This window comes from Salvelinus alpinus, chromosome 16 (genome assembly GCF_045679555.1).
Source record: "Salvelinus alpinus chromosome 16, SLU_Salpinus.1, whole genome shotgun sequence".
Lineage (NCBI taxonomy): Eukaryota > Metazoa > Chordata > Actinopteri > Salmoniformes > Salmonidae > Salvelinus > Salvelinus alpinus.
Genome location: NC_092101.1, coordinates 41,682,233 through 41,706,983, shown reverse-complemented (window position 1 = coordinate 41,706,983; position 24,751 = coordinate 41,682,233). Strand labels below are relative to the sequence as shown.

At 49.2% G+C, this 24,751-nt stretch overlaps 2 protein-coding genes across 2 annotated transcripts; one reads left to right on the top strand and one right to left on the bottom strand.

Annotated features, from left to right (window-relative positions):
- Positions 1-975: 975 nt before the first annotated feature.
- Positions 976-13,615, top strand: LOC139541522 (phosphoglucomutase-1-like). The gene is made up of 11 exons (XM_071346252.1): positions 976-1,298; positions 3,764-3,926; positions 4,325-4,468; positions 4,957-5,082; positions 7,149-7,339; positions 7,614-7,768; positions 7,956-8,071; positions 8,464-8,599; positions 11,264-11,447; positions 12,271-12,405; positions 13,054-13,615. Exons 1-11 carry the CDS (start codon positions 1,053-1,055, stop codon positions 13,141-13,143), a joined length of 1,686 nt encoding a protein of 561 aa, XP_071202353.1. The 5' UTR covers positions 976-1,052; the 3' UTR covers positions 13,144-13,615.
- A 1,186-nt stretch (positions 13,616-14,801) lies between these two features.
- LOC139540626 (mucin-22-like) lies at positions 14,802-16,511 on the bottom strand. The gene is made up of 3 exons (XM_071344437.1): positions 16,498-16,511; positions 15,653-16,220; positions 14,802-15,425 (listed from the first exon to the last, which is right to left on the bottom strand). Exons 1-3 carry the CDS (start codon positions 16,509-16,511, stop codon positions 14,802-14,804), a joined length of 1,206 nt encoding a protein of 401 aa, XP_071200538.1.
- Between the last annotated feature and the right edge of the window lie 8,240 nt (positions 16,512-24,751).

Genomic DNA, 24,751 nt, shown 5'->3' with positions numbered 1-24,751 from the left:
GCACTGCATCTCAGTGCAAGAGGTGTCACTACAATCCCTGGTTCAAATCCAAGCTGTATCACATCTGGCTGTGATTGGGAGTCCCATAGGGCGGCGCACACGTCCGGGTTTGGCCGGGGTAGGCCATCATTGTAAATAAGAATTTGTTCTTAACTGACTTGCCTGGTTAAATAAAGGTTACATAAAAAATAAAAATAAACACCAAAATGGTCCTAGGACAGTGGTAGCCAACCCTGTTCCTGGAGTGCCACAGGGACTGCAGGAATTTGTTCCAACTAGGGACAACACCTGGATAGAAGCACAATCATTTCGCTACACCCGCAATAACATTTGCTAAACACGTGTATGTGACCAATAAAATTTGATTTGACACCTGACCAACTGAGTTAATTGATCAGTTCAGTGATTGCCTAAATTCAACACACCTGGTCTTCCAAGTCGGTTAAATCAAAAACATTAACTTTAGGACTAGGGTTGCCTACTGTTGTATCTGAGACAAAAAAGTTGTTTATTAATTTAAAGCTGCAATATGTAACTTTTTGGGAGACTGACCAAATTCACATAGAAGTGTGAGTTATAGATCTGTCATTCTCATTGAAAGCAGGTCTAAGAAGTGGTAAATCTGTTCTGTGTGTTATTTCTTATGTTTGGTTTTTGCTTTGTACACAAGCTTCAAAAAGCTGAAAATACAATATTATTGGTTATAGAGAATATATTTAATAGCGATTTAGATGGTACAATGATTCTCTACACTATACTTGCTTGTTTTGTCACAAACTGAAATTAGGCTAACTATTAGATACTGCATCTTAAAGTTGTATTTTGCTCCTAATGTTGACATGATGCCATGATTGAGGCACAAATACATTGTGGCATCAGACTTCTTTTGAATATTGTTTATTTTATGCGCCAGGCCTTGAAACAAAATCCAGTACTGTCCGTTTAAATCTAGAGGTGGGAAGGACCTAACCAAGGGGGAACTTGCGAGTGTGTACGTGTTGCAGCTGTGCGGTGCATTCGCCTCAACCGAATACGCGGATCACTTGTGGAAAATGACGAAAATCACAGTAGTCAAAACCAAGCCTTATCCTGACCAGAAGCCTGGCACGAGTGGACTGAGGAAAAGGGTGACAGTCTTTCAAACGAATGAGCACTATGCGGAGAACTTCATTCAAAGCATTATCTCTTGCATCGAACCAGCGGAGCGTCAGCCTGGACTGCTCGTAGTGGGAGGCGATGGAAGGTTTTTCATGAAAGATGCCATTAAGTTGATCATCCAGATCGCCGCTGCTAATGGGGTCAGTAATAATCCCATGTTTATCCACCTGTAGTGGCTAAAACATGACGGAAACCTAGGCCTCACCCCCAAACATGTATACCATTAGCAGCTAGTCTAGCGTCTTTGACAGCTCCCAGTGTTGACAGCGCCAATCAGTGGTACATTGTAGCGCTTCATCAGTTTTGAAGTTTGGCGGATACATTGTTGCCAATGCCGATACGTTATTTTATTTTGGATACAGATGGCAATTCCGTTTTATAATAAAATGAAATTGAACATATTGCCAGTGCCGGACTACCACAGTTGGGGCCCCGCCACCCTAAATAATTTTGTAGGATACCAAAAAAAACGAAATTAGCTAACTTACTGCATTTCAACACATTTTTGCCATGGTGCAGAGAAAAATGTGCAGTTTTATAATGCTATTCTACACATTTTGTCATGAGGCTGAGAGAATCTTGCCATTTTAATGCTCATTTCCTGCAATGTAACTTTTTTTTTTTTCATGGTGTAGAGCATTTGTTTTGCTGATTTATAGCTGGTCTCATGTTTTTATTCACAGTTTGCCATGAGGCTGAGAGAACATTTAGCAGATGCAAAGCAAATTTCCATAAATTCTACAAATGTTGCTATTAAATGCTAGATGGGGGACCCTTATTAAAATAATAATAAAAGGTGCAGAAATGAAAACGCATGAAGGATTGTTTTTCCAGGACAAAAAAAGGTAACCATGAATTAAAAAGTAAAGAGTTGCCAATGCCGATACGTTATTTTATTTTGGATACAGATGGCAATTCCGTTTTATAATAAAATGAAATTGAACATATTGCCAGTGCCGGACTACCACAGTTGGGGCCCCGCCACCCTAAATAATTTTGTAGGATACCAAAAAAAACGAAATTAGCTAACTTACTGCATTTCAACACATTTTTGCCATGGTGCAGAGAAAAATGTGCAGTTTTATAATGCTATTCTACACATTTTGTCATGAGGCTGAGAGAATCTTGCCATTTTAATGCTCATTTCCTGCAATGTAACTTTTTTTTTTTTCATGGTGTAGAGCATTTGTTTTGCTGATTTATAGCTGGTCTCATGTTTTTATTCACAGTTTGCCATGAGGCTGAGAGAACATTTAGCAGATGCAAAGCAAATTTCCATAAATTCTACAAATGTTGCTATTAAATGCTAGATGGGGGCCCCTGGCCTCGCCTTCGTTAACAGAACTGAGGGAAAACAGTGCCTGACAGGCGGGGGAGAAGTGCACTGTCTACCAGTGTGCTAGCTAGCTACCTATCCCACCTGCTGTGTACCCCCAGAGTGCTAGCTAGCACAGTGTCCTTAACTCCCGACTGCCAAACACCTACCATTAACAGAACTGTGGGAATGCATTGTCCGACAGGCTGTGGGTGAAGAACGCTGTCTACCGTTGTCCTTGCTAGCTTCTGTTGTCACCCCCGCCTCTTCTTCTTCTGTGGGGTTTATCAGCAGTTGGCATTCAAAGTTATGGTGCATTACTTCCATCTAATTTACTGGAGCCCTCCCCGCCTCCCGTCTGTGTACCGGAGTCCTAGCTTAAAAATGGACCAATAGAAGTATAATGAGGGGTACCTGCAGATGCAGGAAGGCCCATATGCAGGAGCGCCCTGAATTGCGGGCCACAATTGCACCCTTCTCGCTGAAAACCGGATGTGGGAACTCCGCTCTGGCGTTTCTTTTAAGCCCTGTTACCTTAGGTTATTTCAACCCTGGTCTGATAGTTTCCAAATAAAAGTTGTGCTTACTGACCTCGCTGATCTTTTGATGAAGTGCACAGAGGGGAGATGGCATGGTGCCCTTTCCCACGTTGATGAAAAACACTACACAATTCCTTTCCCATTATGTAGCCTAAACAGTCAGTGGGCACTCTTCCATGCCATGCATGTTTAGTTTACGAACAAAGACAGTGGTTCTCTGCAAGGTTGTAGTAATTGGAAAAAGTGCAACATTGAGGGATTGTTTCGTAAGGAGACTGTCAGGGGCACAGCCGGGTTCTGTTCATTCCCTCTGCACCTTTAGAGGAAAGGGGGGTGTGGTGGTATGCTGTCACGTAGCCTAGGCACAACATGAGCACTAGCGACACTGACCTCCTGGCTGAACACAATGTTCATGGTTTTTGCCCTGGCACTACACAACTGATTCAAAGTTATTAGTTATTTGAAACAGCTGTTTAGTGCTAGGGCAAAAAACAAAACGTGCACCCAGGGGGGGCCCCAGGACCGAGTTTAGGAAAACTCTGCCCTAGACGTTTACTTTCCATACTCTCCCATGTCACTCAGTTGCTTGTTTAGCGCCCACATAGCAGTCTGACCTCACCAATGGTGAATTGTGTTGAATCTGTACACTCCTCTTCTATTTTCATCCTTACGTGTGTCGACTGAATAGGTCAATGTAATATATAGGACTTACAGTTTAAAATATAAAACATGACATCCTGTCTCCATGCAGATAGGCCACCTGGTCATTGGTCAGAATGGCATCATGTCCACCCCTGCTGTGTCCTGTGTGATCCGCAAGCTCAAAGCCGTGGGAGGAATCATCCTCACGGCCAGCCACAACCCCGGTGGCCCTAAAGGAGACTTTGGCATCAAGTACAACATCGCCTCCGGAGGTGAGATGGGAGAGGAGAGGGAGGGGAAGGAGAGAGATGAATTGGAGAGGTTGAAGACATGAAGGGGATAAACAGGGAAGGGAGGAGAGAGACTGGAAATGGAGACAGGAGAGGGAGACATCGGGAAGAGGAGGGAGACAAGGAAGGGGAAAAAAGAGGCTTTCAGGGGAGAGCCATAGGGGGAGAAAGGCAAGTGAGAGATGGGGTAACAGTTACTTTACTTAGCCTACCTTTGTAATGACGATGGAGGAAGTTTCAGGATAGAATGAGCACACAATCCAATCAGTAATTTTATGACAAAGTTTAGGATGCCTAGTGATGGAGCGTGGCTGTTTTACATAAGATTTCTCTAGCCTCTTCCTTATCCTCCTCTCCTTACTGTATGTGTCTGTCCCCAGGTCCTGCGCCAGAGGGAATCACAGACAAAATATTCCAGATCAGCAAGAGCCTAACAGAGTACCACATCTGCCCCGACCTCAAGGTTGACATCTCCAAGATCGGCAAGCAGACCTTTGAGGTGGACACATTCAAGCCCATGACAGGTACAGCAGGATGGGCAGGAATTATTCTCAACTGACTGGGATGGGTTAGCTTGGAGACCAAACCTGGGAGAAGCTCACTGGTACAAATCTTTGGGCAAGGCACTCAAATTCAGGTGTATTATTGCAATCAGTAAAGTATGTGAATGTCTTCTAGTTGTATGTCTTCTCCTAAGTCTAGAAACAGGCTACATAAGCAATAAGGCACAACGGGGTGTGGTATACGGCCAATATACCACAGCTAAGTGCTGTTCTTAGGCGCAATGCGTAGTTCCTGTATACAGCCCTTAGCCGTGGTATATTGGCCATATACCACAAACCCCCGAGTTGCCCTCTTGCTATTATAAACTGGTTACCAATGTTTTGTCATACACCTGGTGTACGGTCTGATATACCATGGCTTTCGGCCAATCAACATTCAGGGCTCGAACCACCCAGTTTATAATAGTTAGTACATCTAATCTATCCTAACTGCTGTTTGTCCTCTACAGTGGAGATCGTGGACTCTGTGGAGTCCTACGCTGAGATGCTGAGGGGAATCTTCGACTTCAATGCCCTAAAACAGCTTGTGTCTGGAGCCAATCACATTAAAGTCCGTCTGGACGCCATGCACGGAGGTACTCTACATATACTGTAGATCACTGAACCGCTCAGCTGACTGCTGTATGATACCACTCTGTCTATTGACAATGATCTGTGTGCTTGTAATGCCTTGTCTAAATGTTTGTGCTATAGCATCAGCTACAAGGTAGGTGGTAGGTAGCCTAACGATTACGAGCGTTGGGCCAGTAATCGAATCCCAGAGCTGACTAGGTGAACAATCTGTCTGTGCCCTTGAGCAAGGCACTTAACCCTAATTGTTCCTGTAAGTCACTCTGTATAAGAACGTCTGCTAAATGACTAAAATGTAATGAATTAGATTCCTGCTCTCAGTAATGTTTGTGTCTTCAGTACTGCGTGACTTATTGTCCAATAGTCTGATTTCTCAACAATGCTGTTTTCAGTTCAGATAGTTTCCCAGCAGACACGCAATGCTCTATCCATCCACGCAATGCTCTATCCATCCACGCAATGCTCTGTCCATCCACGCAATGCTCTGTCCATCCACGCAATGCTCTGTCCATCCACGCAATGCTCTGTCCATCCACGCAATGCTCTGTCCATCCACGCAATGCTCTGTCCATCCACGCAATGCTCTGTCCATCCACGCAATGCTCTGTCCATCCACGCAATGCTCTGTCCAGCCACGCAATGCTCTGTCCATCCACGCAATGCTCTGTCCATCCACGCAATGCTCTGTCCATCCACGCAATGCTCTGTCCATCCACGCAATGCTCTGTCCATCCACGCAATGCTCTGTCCATCCACGCAATGCTCTGTCCATCCACGCAATGCTCTGTCCATCCACGCAATGCTCTGTCCATCCACGCAATGCTCTGTCCATCCACGCAATGCTCTGTCCAGCCACGCAATGCTCTGTCCAGCCACGCAATGCTCTGTCCAGCCACGCAATGCACTGTACAGCCACGCAATGCTCTGTCCATCCACGCAATGCTCTGTCCATCCACGCAATGGTCTGTCCAGCCACGCAATGGTCTGTCCAGCCACGCAATGCTCTGTCCATCCACGCAATGCTCTGTCCATCCACGCAATGCTCTGTCCATCCACGCAATGCTCTGTCCAGCCACGCAATGCTCTGTCCAGCCACGCAATGCTCTGTCCAGCCACGCAATGCTCTGTCCAGCCACGCAATGCACTGTACAGCCACGCAATGCACTGTACAGCCACGCAATGCACTGTACAGCCACGCAATGCGCTCTGTCCATCCACGCAATGGTCTGTCCATCCACGCAATGGTCTGTACAGCCACGCAATGCTCTGTCCATCCACGCAATGCTCTGTCCATCCACGCAATGCTCTGTCCAGCCACGCAATGCTCTGTCCAGCCACGCAATGCTCTGTCCATCCACGCAATGCTCTGTCCATCCACGCAATGCTCTGTCCATCCACGCAATGCTCTGTCCATCCACGCAATGCTCTGTCCATCCACGCAATGCTCTGTCCATCCACGCAATGCTCTGTCCAGCCACGCAATGCTCTGTCCAGCCACGCAATGCTCTGTCCAGCCACGCAATGCTCTGTCCAGCCACGCAATGCACTGTACAGCCACGCAATGCACTGTACAGCCACGCAATGCACTGTACAGCCACGCAATGCACTGTACAGCCACGCAATGCTCTGTCCATCCACGCAATGGTCTGTCCATCCACGCAATGCTCTGTCCATCCACGCAATGCTCTGTCCAGCCACGCAATGCTCTGTCCAGCCACGCAATGCTCTGTCCAGCCACGCAATGCTCTGTCCAGCCACGCAATGCTCTGTCCAGCCACGCAATGCTCTGTCCATCCACGCAATGCTCTGTACAGCCACGCAATGCTCTGTCCAGCCACGCAATGCACTGTACAGCCACGCAATGCACTGTACAGCCACGCAATGCACTGTACAGCCACGCAATGCACTGTACAGCCACGCAATGCTCTGTCCATCCACGCAATGGTCTGTACAGCCACGCAATGCTCTGTCCATCCACGCAATGCTCTGTCCAGCCACGCAATGCACTGTACAGCCACGCAATGCACTGTACAGCCACACCTCTATTCATGATAACCTTTACCCCCTTCAGTGGTTGGACCCTACGTGAAGAAGATCGTCTGTGAGGAGTTGGGTGCTGCCGCCGACGGTGCCTTCAACTGTGACCCCAAGGAGGACTTTGGTGGTCATCACCCTGACCCCAATCTGACCTACGCCTCTGACCTGGTCAACGCCATGAAGGGAGGAGAGTACGACCTCGGAGCCGCCTTTGATGGTGACGGTGTAAGTTGACAGTCGGGGGAACCAGTTCAAGATTTCAGCCCCATCTCATCCTTGCATAGTTCAAATTCAGGCTCCAGGTCTCGTTCATCACTCGGCTGAAGGTAGCTTGGAATCGAGGCTATTCCATGCATGACCCGTGTCCATAGTACCAGTCCTTGAATCATCCCACAATCCAAACCTCTTTATATCTCCTGCAGTCTGTTCAGATGCTGAACTCTCCTCTGCTCTCCTCTCCTACCCTCTGCTCTCGAATCCTGCCCTCTTCTCTCCTCAGGATCGTAACATGGTCCTTGGAAAGCATGGCTTCTTTGTCAACCCCTCTGACTCTGTGGCCATCATTGCAGCCAACATCACTTGCATCCCCTACTTCCAGAAGACTGGGGTCAAAGGTCTGGCCCGCAGCATGCCCACCAGCGGAGCTCTGGACAAGTGAGCCTAACGTCCACTCCACACAGTCCATTCCTAGCTTCTTCTTGATTGTACCTTTTTAATGTTTATTTATGACATTTATTTTACTGGGACAGTGCACATTAATCAGCATTCAGTTTCCTCATTAATGTTTAACTGGCGGAGTTAGCAAAATAGCTAATTTGAATATCCTATCGCTGTCCCTCAGTGTGGCTAAAGCCTTGAAGATGAATCTGTATGAGACTCCTACTGGCTGGAAGTTCTTTGGTAACCTGATGGATGCTGGCAAGCTGTCTCTGTGCGGAGAGGAGAGCTTCGGCACTGGTGAGTTAGGAGGACCGGGATCTTAACGTTAGCTGACCAGGGCCATGGCAGAACTAAAGACAGTAGACACTCACTAAAACAACACACACATTTGTTTACATTGTCAGTTGTGTTATGAACTTTGTTATTACCAGCCTCCAGCCACATGGCATGATTTTTGTTAAGCTTACCAGCCTACATAGTGAGCATTGCTCTCTTTTCCAAAGACCAGCATTCTAGTTGTACAGCATAATGTAGCTTTGTATGCAGTATATCAGCTCTAGTAGTTTGATAAAGAGAGTCAGTGGTGTTACTTCGTTCCAGTCAGTTGGGCAAGGCATTGTGGTAAGACGTGTTTGTACATATCTTAACCACCACCGTCCTTCCCCTCCTCTCTTCATTGTTTACCAAAGGCTCTGATCACATCCGTGAGAAGGACGGCTTGTGGGCGGTGCTGGCCTGGATGTCCATCCTAGCCCACAGGAAGCAGAGTGTGGAGGAGATCATGAAAGACCACTGGAACAAATTTGGCAGGAACTTCTTCACCAGGTTAGTGGTTGAACTCTGCTGCCCTCAAGTGGTGCAATCAAATCAAATGTTATTGGTCACATACACATGGTTAGCAGATGTTAATGCGAGTGTAGCAAAATGCTTGTGCTTCTAGTTCTGACCGGGCAGTAATATCTAACAAGTAATCTAACAATGTCACAACATCTACCTTATACACACAAGTGTAAAGGAATGATTTAGAATATGTACATGTAAATATTTGGATGAGTGATGGTCGTGCGGCATAGGCAAGATGCAGTAGATGGTATAGAGTACAGTATATACATATGAGATGAGTAATGTAGGGTATGTAAACATTATATGAAGTGGCATTGTTTAAGTGACTAGTGATACATTTATTACATCCAGTTATTAAAGTGGCTAGAGATTGAGTCTCTATGTTGGCACTCAATGTTAGTGATGGCTGTTTAACAGTCTGATGGCCTTGAGATAGAAGCTGTTTTTCAGTCTCTCGGTCCCAGCTTTGATGCATCTGTACTGACCTCGCCTTCTGGATGATAGCGGGGTGAACAGGCAGTGGCTCGGGTGGTTGTTGTACTTGATGATCTTTTTGGCCTTCCTGTGACATCGGGTGCTGTTGGTGTTCTGGAGGGCAGGTAGTTTTTCCCCGGTGATGCGTTGTGCAGACCTCACTACCCTCTGGAGAGCCTTACGGTTGTGGGCGAAGCAGTTGCCGTACCAGGTGGTGATACAGCCCGACAGGATGCTCTCGATTGTGCATCTGTAAAAGTTTGAGGGTTTTTGGTGACAAGCCAAATTTCTTCAGCCTCCTGAGGTTGAAGAGGCGCTGCTGCGCCTTCTTCACCACGCTGTCTGTGTGGGTGGACCATTTCAGTTTGTCCGTGATGTGTACGCCGAGGAACTTAAAACTTTCCACCTTCTCCACTACTGTCCCGTCGATGTGGATAGGGGGGTGTTCCCTCTGCTGTTTCCTGAAGTCCACGATCATCTCCTTTGTTTTGTTGACGTTGAGTGTGAGGTTATTTTCCTGACACCATACTCCGAGGGCCTTCACCTCCTCCCTGTAGGCCGCCTCGTCGTTGTTGGTAATCAAGCCTACCACTGTAGTGTCGTCTGCAAACTTGAGGATTGAGTTGGAGGCGTGCATGGCCACGCAGTCAGGTGAACAGTGAGTACAGGAGAGGGCTGAGAACGCACCCTTGTGGGGCCCCAGTGTTGAAGATCAGCAGGGTGGAGATGTTGTTTCCTACCCTCACCACCTAGGGGCAGCCCGTCAAAGTCCAGGACCCAGTTGCACAGGGCGGGGTCGAGACCCAGGGTCTTGAGCTTTATGATGAGTTTGGAGGGTACTATGGTGTTAAATGCTGAGCTGTAGTCGATGAACAGTATTCTTAGTCTGTGATTGACTATAGACCCTGCCACATACGTCTCGTGTCTGAGCCGTTGAATTGCGACTCTACTTTGTCTCTATACTGACGCTTAGCGTGTTTGATTGCCTTGCGGAGGGAATGGCTACACTGTTTGTATTCGGTCATGTTTCCGGTCGCCTTGCCATGATTAAAAGCATTGGTTCGCGCTTTCAGTTTTGCTCGAATGCTGCCATCAAGGTGTAACCCCCCCCGTCCCGTCTACACCAGGTGTAACCCCCCCGTCCCGTCTACACCAGGTGTAACCCCCCCGTCCCGTCTACACCAGGTGTAACCCCCCCGTCCCGTCTATACCAGGTGTAACCCCCCCGTCCCGTCTACACCAGGTGTAACCCCCCCGTCCCGTCTACACCAGGTGTAACCCCCCCGTCCCGTCTACACCAGGTGTAACCCCCCCGTCCCGTCTACACCAGGTGTAACCCCCCCGTCCCGTCTACACCAGGTGTAACCCCTCCCCGTCCCGTCTACACCAGGTGTAACCCCTCCCCGTCCCGTCTACACCAGGTGTAACCCCTCCCCGTCCCGTCTACACCAGGTGTAACCGTCCCGTCTACACCAGCTGTAACCGTCCCGTCCCGTCTACACCAGCTGTAACCCCCCCGTCCCGTCTACACCAGCTGTAACCGTCCCGTCTACACCAGGTGTAACCCTAACCCCTGTCCCGTCTACACCAGGTGTAACCGTCCCGTCCCGTCTACACCAGCTGTAACCGTCCCGTCCCGTCTACACCAGCTGTAACCCCCCCGTCCCGTCTACACCAGCTGTAACCGTCCCGTCCTGTCTACACCAGGTGTAACCCTAACCCCTGTCCCGTCTACACCAGGTGTAACCGTCCCGTCCCGTCTACACCAGCTGTAACCGTTCCGTCTACACCAGCTGTAACCGTCCCGTCTACACCAGGTGTAACCGTCCCGTCCCGTCTACACCAGGTGTAACCGTCCCGTCCCGTCTACACCAGCTGTAACCGTCCCGTCCCGTCTACACCAGGTGTAACCCTAACCCCTGTCCCGTCTACACCAGCTGTAACCGTCCCGTCCCGTCTACACCAGCTGTAACCCCCCCGTCCCGTCTACACCAGCTGTAACCGTCCCGTCCCGTCTACACCAGGTGTAACCCTAACCCCTGTCCCGTCTACACCAGCTGTAACCGTCCCGTTCCGTCTACACCAGCTGTAACCGTCCCGTTCCGTCTACACCAGGTGTAACCGTCCCGTCTACACCAGGTGTAACCCTAACCCCTGTCCCGTCTACACCAGGTATGATTATGAAGAAGTGGACTCAGACAAAGCCAACACCATGATCAAGGAGCTTGAGGCTAAGATGTTTGACAAGTCCTTTGTGGGCCAGAAGTTCTCATCGGGAGATAAGAGCTACGAGGTGGCTGTCTCTGACAACTTTGCCTACACCGACCCTGTGGACGGCAGCGTCTCCAAGAACCAGGTGAGAGACGGGACCAAAAAGGCATCTAGAGAGGCATCCCAGCATGGGACATGGGTGTGGTGGATATAATTCTGTCAGTACATGTTCATGATAAAGAGTGATGGATAGTTATGACAATATTATTAATGTGATATTAATAGTTCATAGAATGTTGATAGATTACCAACACATTTCCTGCAAATGTAACAGTATAACTTTAGTACGTCCCCTCGCCCCGACACGGGCGCGAACCAGGGACCTTCTGCACACATCAACAACTGACACCCACGAAGCGTCGTTACCCATCGCTCCACAAAAGCCGCGGCCCTTGCAGAGCAAGGGGCAACACTACATATTGGTTTCAGAGCAAGTGACGTAACTGATTGAAATGCTACTAGCGCGTACCCGCTAACTAGCTAGCCATTTCACATCCGTTACACTCACCCCCCTTTCAACCTCCTCCTTTTCCGCAGCAACCAGTGATCCGGGTCAACAGCATCAATGTAACAGTATAACTTTAGTACGTCCCCTCGCCCCGACACGGGCGCGAACCAGGGACCCTCTGCACACATCAACAACTGACACCCACGAAGCGTCGTTACCCATCGCTCCACAAAAGCCGCGGCCCTTGCAGAGCAAGGGGCAACACTACATATTGGTTTCAGAGCAAGTGACGTAACTGATTGAAATGCTACTAGCGCGTACCCGCTAACTAGCTAGCCATTTCACATCCGTTACACAAATATAGACTCGAAGCATCACTAGAGGCACATATAATTATTAGTTCTGCTCCATACTCCCAGTATATTGAGTTCCTCCTTAGTAATCTCTCTGTGTCGCTCAGGGTCTGAGGATCGTCTTCTCCGACGGCTCCAGGATCATCTTTCGTCTCAGTGGGACAGGCAGCGCCGGTGCGACCGTCAGGCTCTACATAGACAGCTATGAGAAGGACCCCGCCAAAATCTACGGCGACGCACAGGTGAGACCTGGGGGCTGAGGAGCATCAGGGCTCTTCTCTGATTGGATGTGACAGGGTCATTTTAGAGGCACAGTGGGGGAGCTCTTGTACTTGTCATGACAATTCAATGGAAGATTAAGTATTTCCACCCCCCCCCCCACACACACACAAGCCTGGCAGCCAGCTTATTTTGGGTCGTCAGGTCCAACAACAGTGCCTTTCAGAATTCTTAGTTGACTTGAAGGAGAAGGAATGTTTGGCTAAGAGTTGAGTCATGGTTGATATCAGGCCATGGGGAAAAATACGTTCGAAAGCACAGAGTTGACACTTCATAAAATCATTGTAAGTGGTCTGGGCAGGAGAGACAGAATGATGGAGAGAGAAAGACAAACTGACAGAATGGTGGAAAAAAACTAACTCCCTGATAATAATTTTGGATAAGGAGGCCCTCTATGGCACGGCTTCATTTAGGACCATTTCTATTGCTTACCAATCTAAAAAGATTGGATAGGTGAAAGCATTATGGTAGCGGCTCAGCTTGGCTTGTTCCAGGGCTAGTTGGACTTATGTGTTCAGTCTGTAACTGTAACATAGAAGTCAGTGAGGTTATAGGAAGAGGCTATGACCGAGTGAGACTGGAGTGTAATGTTGACTGTTTGGCTTCCTCAGGTCATGCTGAAACCTCTGGTGGAGATTGCGCTGAAGATCTCTGGGCTCCATGAGAAGACCGGCCGCACCGGGCCCACTGTGATCACGTAGACTGCGGGCCCTGCCCCCCACTGTGATCACATAGACTGCGGGCCCTGCCCCCCACTGTGATCACATAGACTGCGGGCCCTGCCCCCCACTGTGATCACATAGACTGCTAGCCCTGCCCCCCACTGTGATCACGTAGACTGCTAGCCCTGCCCCCCACTGTGATCACGTAGACTGCTGGCCCTGCCCCCCACTGTGATCACGTAGACTGCTGGCCCTGCCCCCCACTGTGATCACGTAGACTGCTGGCCCTGCCCCCCACTGTGATCACGTAGACTGCTGGCCCTGCCCCCCACTGTGATCACGTAGACTGCTGGCCCTGCCCCCCACTGTGATCACGTAGACTGCTAGCCCTGCCCCCCACTGTGATCACGTAGACTGCTGGCCCTGCCCCCCACTGTGATCACGTAGACTGCTGGCCCTGACCCCCACTGTGATCAGACTGCTAGCCCTGCCCCCCACTGTGATCACGTAGACTGCTAGCCCTGCCCCCCACTGTGATCAGACTGCTAGCCCTGCCCCCCACTGTGATCAGACTACTAGCACTGCGGGCCCTGCCCCCCACTGTGATCACATAGACTGCGGGCCCTGCCCCCCACTGTGATCACATAGACTGCTAGCCCTGCCCCCCACTGTGATCACGTAGACTGCTAGCCCTGCCCCCCACTGTGATCACAAAGACTGCTAGCCCTGCCCCCCACTGTGATCACATAGACTGCTGGCCCTGCCCCCACTGTGATCACGTAGACTGCTGGCCCTGCCCCCCACTGTGATCACGTAGACTGCTGGCCCTGCCCCCCACTGTGATCACATAGACTGCTGGCCCTGCCCCCCACTGTGATCACGTAGACTGCTGGCCCTGCCCCCCACTGTGATCACGTAGACTGCTGGCCCTGCCCCCCACTGTGATCAGACTGCTAGCCCTGCCCCCCACTGTGATCACGTAGACTGCTGGCCCTGCCCCCCACTGTGATCAGACTGCTGGCCCTGCCCCCCACTGTGATCAGACTGCTAGCCCTGCCCCCCACTGTGATCAGACTGCTGGCCCTGCCCCCCACTGTGATCAGACTGCTGGCCCTGCCCCCCACTGTGATCAGACTGCTAGCCCTGCCCCCCACTGTGATCAGACTGCTAGCCCTGCCCCCCACTGTGATCAGACTGCTAGCCCTGCCCCCCACTGTGATCACGTAGACTGCTAGCCCTGCCCCCCACTGTGATCAGACTGCTAGCCCTGCCCCCCACTGTGATCAGACTGCTAGCCCTGCCCCCCACTGTGATCAGACTGCTAGCCCTGCCCCCCACTGTGATCAGACTGCTAGCCCTGCCCCCCACTGTGATCAGACTGCTAGCCCTGCCCCCCACTGTGATCAGACTGCTGGCCCTGCCCCCCACTGTGATCAGACTGCTGGCCCTGCCCCCCACTGTGATCAGACTGCTAGCCCTGCCCCCCACTGTGATCAGACTGCTAGCCCTGCCCCCCACTGTGATCAGACTGCTAGCCCTGCCCCCCACTGTGATCAGACTGCTGGCCCTGCCCCCCACTGTGATCACATAGACTGCTGGCCCTGCCCCCCACTGTGATCACGTAGACTGCTGGCCCTGCCCCCCACTGTGATCACGTAGACTGCTGGCCCTGCCCCCCACTGTGATCACGTAGACTGCTAGCCCTGCCCCCCACTGTGATCACGTAGACTGCTAGCCCTGACCCCCACTGTGATCAGACTGCTGGCCCTGCCCCCCACTGTGATCAGACTGCTGGCCCTGCCCCCCACTGTGATCAGACTGCTGGCCCTGCCCCCCACTGTGATCAGACTGCTAGCCCTGCCCCCCACTGTGATCAGACTGCTAGCCCTGCCCCCCACTGTGATCAGACTGCTAGCCCTGCCCCCCACTGTGATCAGACTGCTAGCCCTGCCCCCCACTGTGATCAGACTGCTAGCCCTGCCCCCCACTGTGATCAGACTGCTAGCCCTGCCCCCCACTGTGATCAGACTGCTAGCCCTGCCCCCCACTGTGATCAGACTGCTGGCCCTGCCCCCCACTGTGATCAGACTGCTAGCCCTGCCCCCCACTGTGATCAGACTGCTAGCCCTGCCCCCCACTGTGATCAGACTGCTAGCCCTGCCCCCCACTGTGATCAGACTGCTGGCCCTGCCCCCCACTGTGATCAGACTGCTGGCCCTGCCCCCCACTGTGATCAGACTGCTAGCCCTGCCCCCCACTGTGATCAGACTGCTAGCCCTGCCCCCCACTGTGATCACGTAGACTGCTGGCCCTGCCCCCCACTGTGATCAGACTGCTAGCCCTGCCCCCCACTGTGATCAGACTGCTGGCCCTGCCCCCCACTGTGATCAGACTGCTGGCCCTGCCCCCCACTGTGATCACGTAGACTGCTGGCCCTGCCCCCCACTGTGATCACGTAGACTGCTGGCCCTGCCCCCCACTGTGATCACGTAGACTGCTGGCCCTGCCCCCCACTGTGATCACGTAGACTGCTAGCCCTGCCCCCCACTGTGATCAGACTGCTAGCCCTGACCCCCACTGTGATCAGACTGCTGGCCCTGCCCCCCACTGTGATCAGACTGCTGGCCCTGCCCCCCACTGTGATCAGACTGCTAGCCCTGCCCCCCACTGTGATCAGACTGCTAGCCCTGCCCCCCACTGTGATCAGACTGCTAGCCCTGCCCCCCACTGTGATCAGACTGCTAGCCCTGCCCCCCACTGTGATCAGACTGCTGGCCCTGCCCCCCACTGTGATCAGACTGCTGGCCCTGCCCCCCACTGTGATCAGACTGCTAGCCCTGCCCCCCACTGTGATCAGACTGCTGGCCCTGCCCCCCACTGTGATCAGACTGCTGGCCCTGCCCCCCACTGTGATCAGACTGCTAGCCCTGCCCCCCACTGTGATCAGACTGCTGGCCCTGCCCCCCACTGTGATCAGACTGCTGGCCCTGCCCCCCACTGTGATCAGACTGCTAGCCCTGCCCCCCACTGTGATCAGACTGCTAGCCCTGCCCCCCACTGTGATCAGACTGCTAGCCCTGCCCCCCACTGTGATCAGACTGCTAGCCCTGCCCCCACTGTGATCAGACTGCTAGCCCTGCCCCCCACTGTGATCAGACTGCTAGCCCTGCCCCCCACTGTGATCAGACTGCTAGCCCTGCCCCCCACTGTGATCAGACTGCTAGCCCTGCCCCCCACTGTGATCAGACTGCTAGCCCTGCCCCCCACTGTGATCAGACTGCTAGCCCTGCCCCCCACTGTGATCAGACTGCTAGCCCTGTCACACCCTTCCAGGTAACTCTGTCCTATCAACCCTTCAACCTTTCCACTTGTGCCTCTGAAGAACAACCTCACCTCACTTGTACCATAAAGCCATCCAAACAAAGGCTTAAAATGTAACACTGCCATTCACCATGAATAAAACGTCATTACAAAATAATATTGTCGCACTCGTGTGTGTTTATTTGGGAGATATTAAATAAATATATATTTCATTATACGTTGAAATATATATTTATTAGAATTTCTTATGGAAGACACAAAGGCAGTATGAACAGTCAGTTTTGTTGTCCGTAGCATTCTACATTTAAGACAGATACCCCACCACCATGCCCGGAGTCAGTGACCAATGTCAATCTCTCCCGGCATGCCTGATCTAGCCAATCAGCTGAGAGATCAGTGCTAGGATGTGATTATGGTGGTGAGATCAGTCAACCAGCTTGGGGACATACACAGTCAATTTTGATGCCAGAGGGCCTGGTTTGGGGGCAATCCAACTACGGAAACACCGGAGTAGCTTAATGATGCTGCATGTGTAGAGGTAAAACATTACTGTGCTTAAGCTTAGTGCTGCAGCCACGCAGATGTTAAACAAACAGCTCCTGGCCTCAGGCGGGTCTAAGCCTCTTAGGGCTTCTCTGAAGAGGAGTTCATTGACTTCTGGGCTGGGAGGTATCAGACATATTCCCCCCTTACCATAATCTCTCTGCTCTCATCCACCTCTCCTATTCTTCTAAATGTTCGTTCTCTCTCTTCTCTTTTCTCTCTCTACATCCCACCACAAATACCAGGCCAGGGGTGGCTGTCTATTTGAACTGATGAGAACTAACTCTGGTAGACCTAGACCATAACCCCTCAGCAGACAGTGTGTGAGAGAGCATTGAGGTAGCCAGAACTAGCCAGCCCTTCACTGTGCCAGGGGAGACGGGAATGAGTGGGTGGAGTGATATTAATGGTGATGGCCTCTTAGCGGAGACACTGTTCTGGACATGAACATGGCAAGTTATTCTATCCTCTGTCATCAAACAAGCCAAGAAGTGCAGGATGGATCCGAATGGGTTCTGTCCAGAGTCAATGTGGGAGAGGGAGTATTTCCAAAAGGTGAAGTCTTTCCAAAGACTTTCCTGGGTTGCGTCCCAAATGACACCTTATGGGCCCTGGTTTAAAGTAGTTCACGACATAGGGTGCCATTTGGAACACAGTCCTGATCCTGAAGAGGAATAGAAGACCAATTGAATCTACTCTTCCTGTTCTCTGCAGGGAAATGTACTCAATAATCGGATGGTCACCATTATACTGAATGATATGTGTGTAAGTCTTGTCATGACGTTGCCCTCTTTGGGTACAGCAAGCCCCATCCCCCTCTACCTGCCTCCTGACCACAGGCTGCCTGTGGTCAGAGAGAGATCGTAAATTCCTGAGGAGAGGATCTCCTCATGGCCACAGTATAGAGACAGAGTGAAGTTTCATAGAGATCAAAGGAATTTCTTCCACCTCGCAGAACTTGAGGTCCGAACAACATTTATGTTCCGGAGAAGGTATAAAAGATCGGTGAAGAATCCAGCTACGAACTGGTCCGTTTGGTACAAGTTTGTAAAACTCATGAGAGACGGTGCAGCCACATTACCATAACGCTGTTTATATAATAGCCTCAGATATGAGGTTTACATCTAATTGTTGTATAAGATGAATGAGTGAGGATGATACTGTTTGTAAAATTGTGTAATGTGATTTTGGACTGTTTAATGAAGGAAACTCCAATTCCCTTTTGAGTTTAACTAAATCAGAGGACCGCCCATGAGCACAGTTATGGTCGGGCATCCTGGGACAGGCCCTTTTCTGCCCTTCCGAATAAAACCCCCACTCTGGTTTTCTATCACCAGACCATGTTTCTCTCAATCACGAGAGGACAAAGGTTGCAGACCAGCTTACCTCGATAACGAGAGGGCCAAGGTTTGAGACCAGACTGCTGAATCTTTTAACCATCCCACGTGGTTAAACTCTTAGACTATCGATACTGACAGAATAAGAACACGTCTTTGATATTAATTACTAGTCTGCAGCTAGGAATTCGGTATCATTGAACGCGAAGAACGACAACCGCCAAAACACCTATCCATAACGATATGAATAAATGTCACTCTGAACAATCCACTCTAACCACGACAGAGAGAGAGGACGGAAACTCTCCAACAGAAACTAACTTTTCAGCAGAGATCCCGACGACACACTGAGCGTAAATATATATATTGATTGCAATTGTTCCCGAATGAGTGAGCGTTCATGTGCAAAGGATTATCATTTCAATTGTTATAATTATCAACTCTGTAGTGACTTCTCAGCTGACTCACACTTCCCTTTTGTCTAACAAGCCGCCATGCCGGTTTAGCCCACTAGGGAAACTCCGTTATCATTTCCTTGTAACTATCAACTGTTTGTTTATGCATTTCTGTGAATTACTTAGTTAGTAAATAAATGGTTTAAGACAATTGATGTATGGATGACTCATAGTGAAGACTGGGTTCGTGCAGATAACCAACAATTTACGACGTTTGGAATGAGACTAATGTGAGGTAAAATAAAGAATTAATTAATTCGAAGACTAATTGATCAGATATAAAATATCTGAAAAGTTATATTAGGAAAATTATAACTTTGTAATCTGAATATTTTCCTTGGTGCCCCGACTTCCTAGTTAATTACAGTTACATGATTAATCAGTTTAATCGCGTAATAATAATTACAGAGAATCTCTGATAAAAACGAAGTCTTCATTTAATGATAGTAAAGACACGACAGTCTCTTAAGATGATCTTCTAGCCAGATGACAGAAAGCTAAGTAAGAGAGACTTCTAGTGAGGGAAAATACAGTTTCAGAACTTCCAGCTAGTGAGGGAAAATACAGTTTCTGAACTTCCAGCTAGTGAGGGAAAATATAGTTCCAGAACTTCCAGCTAGTGAGGGAAAATACAGTTTCTGAACTTCCAGCTAGTGAGGGAAAATACAGTTCCAGAACTTCCAGCTAGTGAGGGAAAATACAGTTTCTGAACTTCCAGCTAGTGAGGGAAAATATAGTTCCAGAACTTCCAGCTAGTGAGGGAAAATACAGTTTCTGAACTTCCAGCTAGTGAGGGAAAATACAGTTCCAGATCTTCCAGCTAGTGAGGGAAAATACAGTTCCAGAACTTCCAGCTAGTGAGGGGAAAATACAGTTCCAGAACTTCCAGCTAGTGAGGGAAAATACAGTTCCAGAACTTCCAGCTAGTGAGGGAAAATACAGTTCCAGAACTTCCAGCTAGTGAGGGAAAATACAGTTCCAGAACTTCCAGCTAGTGAGGGAAAATAGAGTTCCAGAACTTCCAGCTAGTGAGGGGAAAATACAGTTCCAGAACTTCCAGCTAGTGAGGGAAAATACAGTTCCAGAACTTCCAGCTAGTGAGGGGAAAATACAGTTCCAGAACTTCCAGCTAGTGAGGGGAAAATACAGTTCCAGAACTTCCAGCTAGTGAGGGAAAATACAGTTCCAGAACTTCCAGCCAGTGAGGGAAAATACAGTTCCAGAACTTCCAGCTAGTGAGGGAAAATACAGTTCTAGAACTTCCAGCTAGTGAGGGAAAATACAGTTCTAGAACTTCCAGCTAGTGAGGGAAAATACAGTTCCAGAACTTCCAGCTAGTGAGGGAAAATACAGTTCCAGAACTTCCAGCTAGTGAGGGAAAATACAGTTCCAGAACTTCCAGCTAGTGAGGGAAAATACAGTTCCAGAACTTCCAGCTAGTGAGGGAAAATACAGTTCCAGAACTTCCAGCTAGTGAGGGAAAATACAGTTCCAGAACTTCCAGCTAGTGAGGGAAAATACAGTTCCAGAACTTCCAGCTAGTGAGGGAAAATACAGTTCCAGAACTTCCAGCTAGTGAGGGAAAATACAGTTCCAGAACTTCCAGCTAGTGAGGGAAAATACAGTTCCAGAACTTCCAGCTAGTGAGGGAAAATACAGTTCCAGAACTTCCAGCTAGTGAGGGAAAATACAGTTCCAGAACTTCCAGCTAGTGAGGGAAAATACAGTTCCAGAACTTCCAGCTAGTGAGGGAAAATACAGTTCCAGAACTTCCAGCTAGTGAGGGAAAATACCGTTCCAGAACTTCCAGCTAGTGAGGGAAAATACAGTTTCTGAACTTCCAGCTAGTGAGGGAAAATACAGTTCCAGAACTTCCAGCTAGTGAGGGAAAATACAGTTCCATAACTTCCAGCTAGTGAGGGAAAATACAGTTCTAGAACTTCCAGCTAGTGAGGTATATACAGTTCTAGAACTTCCAGCTCTAGGAAGAGAAGAGATTGATGTACAGCATAGGAGAAATGGAGAAACTTGTCCTCTTCTAACCTCATTTACTGGTTGTGGATTGACGTCACCTTTTGTCATTATCCCGTCTCCTGAGTCCTGTGTCTAAATTGTCTCCAATTTAGTTAATTGTTGAGAAGCTGCAAAATCAGGTGCACCTAAGGAGAGCTCTCTCTCTCTCTCTCTCTCTCTCTCTCTCTCTCTCTCGCTCTCTCGACATGGGGAAAATAAAATTGTTTTGGGGCGCACAAATAGACTTATTCCACCCATGTATGTCAATGTCATTCATGTTGACAACAACTCAAATCCACTAAACCCTGGCATTTATTTGTTGGGCATCTCTGTAGTATAGAAGGGGTTAACCTTAACCCCACAGCCCAAAGGTACAGGCTGTGACAGGGGGATATGTAACGACTCTAAATGGTTCCTCTTTGAGGTCCATCGGGGGATGAATAATAGGGTGGACAGTTTGGTCCTGGACCTGCATTGTTGAGGCCCAGGCCTGTGATTCCGACACGGTGCGACGCATAATGTCTTCCCCTATTTCGGCCGGGCCGGTAATGGTTCCCAGGTTGTATTTAGATTGGCTGTCATTACGTCAGGTAATCACAATAAGGCTTACATTAAGCGGCTCTGGTCTGGAGCTATTAGATGGCTAAATGACTTTCTTTGTGGTTGGCAGGACGACTGTGTTTTTACAGCGGCCCGTAGATTACTCTGCAGGGGGAACCGGTCCCTTGGGACATAGAATAACACCATCAGCTGACAAAGCCATCATTCTAAACTGCCTTACATACAGTGGGGCAAAAAAGTATTTAGTCAGCCACCAATTGTGCAAGTTCTCCCACTTAAAAAGATGAGAGAGGCCTGTAATTTTCATCATAGGTACACTTCAACTATGACAGACAAAATTAGAAAAAAAATTCCAGAAAATCACATTGTAGGATTTTTTATGAATTTATTTGCAAATTATGGTGGAAAATAAGTATTTGGTCAATAACAAAAGTTTATCTCAATAGTTTGTTATATACCCTTTGTTGGCAATGACAGAGGTCAAACGTTTTCTGTAAGTCTTCACAAGGTTTTCACACACTGTTGCTGGTATTTTGGCCCATTCCTCCATGCAGATCTCCTCTAGAGCAGTGATGTTTTGGGGCTGTTGCTGGGCAACACGGACTTTCAACTCCCTCCAAAGATTTTCTATGGGGTTGAGATCTGGAGACTGGCTAGGCCACTCCAGGACCTTGAAATGCTTCTTACGAAGCCACTCCGTTGTCCGGGCGGTGTGTTTGGGATCATTGTCATGCTGAAAGACCCAACCACGTTTCATCTTCAATGCCCTTGCTGATGGAAGGAGGTTTTCACTCAAAATCTCACGATACATGGCCCCATTCATTCTTTCCTTTACATGGATCAGTCGTCCTGGTCCCTTTGCAGAAAAACAGCCCCAAAGCATGATGTTTCCACCCCCATGCTTCACAGTAGGTATGGTGTTCTTTGGATGCAACTCAGCATTCTTTGTCCTCCAAACACGACGAGTTGAGTTTTTACCAAAAAGTTCTATTTTGGTTTCATCTGACCATATGACATTCTCCCAATCTTCTTCTGGATCATCCAAATGCTCTCTAGCAAACTTCAGACGGGCCTGGACATGTACTGGCTTAAGCAGGGGGACACGTCTGGCACTGCAGGATTTGAGTCCCTGGCGGCGTAGTGTGTTACTGATGGTAGGCTTTGTTACTTTGGTCCCAGCTCTCTGCAGGTCATTCACTAGGTCCCCCCATGTGGTTCTGGGATTTTTGCTCACCGTTCTTGTGATCATTTTGACCCCACGGGGTGAGATCTTGCGTGGAGCCCCAGATCGAGGGAGATTATCAGTGGTCTTGTATGTCTTCCATTTCCTAATAACTGCTCCCACAGTTAATTTCTTCAAACCAAGCTGCTTACCTATTGCAGATTCAGTCTTCCCAGCCTGGTGCAGGTCTACAATTTTGTTTCTGGTGTCCTTTGACAGCTCTTTGTTCTTGGCCATAGTGGAGTTTGGAGTGTGACTGTTTGAGGTTGTGGACAGGTGTCTTTTATACTGATAACAAGTTCAAACAGGTGCCATTAATACAGGTAACGAGTGGAGGACAGAGGAGCCTCTTAAAGAAGAAGTTACAGGTCTGTGAGAGCCAGAAATCTTGCTTGTTTGTAGGTGACCAAATACTTATTTTCCACCATAATTTGCAAATAAATTCATAAAAAATCCTACAATGTGATTTTCTGGATTTTTTTTCTCATTTTGTCTGTCATAGTTGAAGTGTACCTATGATGAAAATTACAGGCCTCTCTCATCTTTTTAAGTGGGAGAACTTGCACAATTGGTGGCTGACTAAATACTTTTTTGCCCCACTGTAAGTCCTGAAGTGTAGAAAACACAGAGTACAATAAAATCAAGTATAACTCAATGTTTCTTGTGGTTTTCTCTGAACCTCTCTCTCTTTATCCATTAAAGTGGCAATCTGCAGTTGAAACAATAACAAAGGGAAATCCCGCCACTGTTTCGGTAAAAAGCTGAGAGATGGAGCTGGAGAAATGCAACCACTCAAATTCATAGAATTATGGATGCAAGGACTGACATTCCATTATATCAACATTTTAATTTAAGCATGTTTTGAGGCCATACAGAGTTTCTTTACAGTTACTTAGTTTACAAACATTTTAGTAAAACATGCTTATAAGCTTTTTCAAGATGTCCACCATTGTTCCTGTACCCAAGAAACTAAAGGTATGTAACGATGTTCGTCTGAGGAAGAAGGAGAGGACCAAGGTGCAGCGTGGTACGTGTTCATGATTTTTAATAAACCTGAACACTAGAACAAAAAAATAACAAAGTGGAACAAACGAAACAGTTCTGTCTGGTGCAGACACACAAAACAGAAAATAACTACCCACAAAACAAAAACATAGAATGCCCACCCCAACTCACGCCCTGACCAACCAAAATAGAGACATAAAAAGGATCTCTAAGGTCAGGGCGTGACAGTACCCCCCCCAAAGGTGCGGACACCGGCCGCAAAACCTAAACCTATAGGGGAGGGTCTGGGTGGGCATCTATCCGCGGTGGCGGCTCTGGTGCGGGACGTGGACCCCGCTCCACCTTAAGCTTGGCCCACTTATGTGGCACCTCTGGAGCGGGGACCCTCGCCGCCGACCCCGGACTGGGGACCCTAGCAGCGGGCCCCGGACAGGAGGGCGACTCTGGCAGCTCCGGACAGGAGGGCGACTCTGGCGGCTCCGGACAGGAGGGCGACTCTGGCGGCTCCGGACAGGAGGGCGACTCTGGCGGCTCCGGACAGGAGGGCGACTCTGGCGGCTCCGGACAGGAGGGAGACTCTGGGGGCTCCGGACAGGAGGGAGACTCTGGCGGCTCCGGACAGGGGATCTTCGCTGGAGGCTCCGGACTGGGGATCGTCTCTGGAGGCTCCGGACTGGGGATCGTCGCTGGAGGCTCCGGACTGAAGGGCGTCACTGGAGTGGAGAGACACACAGGAGGCTTCGTGCCATGGATCATCACTGGAGGCTTCTTGCCATGGATCATCACTGGAGGTTTCGTGCCATGGATCATCCCTGGAGGCTTCTTGCCATGGATCATCACTGGAGGCTTCGTGCCATGGATCATCACTGGAGGCTTCTTACCATGGATCATCACTGGAGGCTCTGTGCCATGGATCATCACTGGAGGCTTCGTGCCATGGATCATCACTGGAAAATAACTACCCACAAAACAAAAACATAGAATGCCCACCCAAACTCACGCCCTGACCAACCAAAATAGAGACATAAAAAGGATCTCTAAGGTCAGGGCGTGACAAGGTAACATAACTAAATGACTATCACCCCGTAGCAATCACTTCTGTCATCATGAAGTGCTTTGAGAGGCGGGTTAATTCTTAAAAGTCTAAGGGGAGCAGAGGGGGGGGGGGGGGTCTAAGCTGACATATGGAA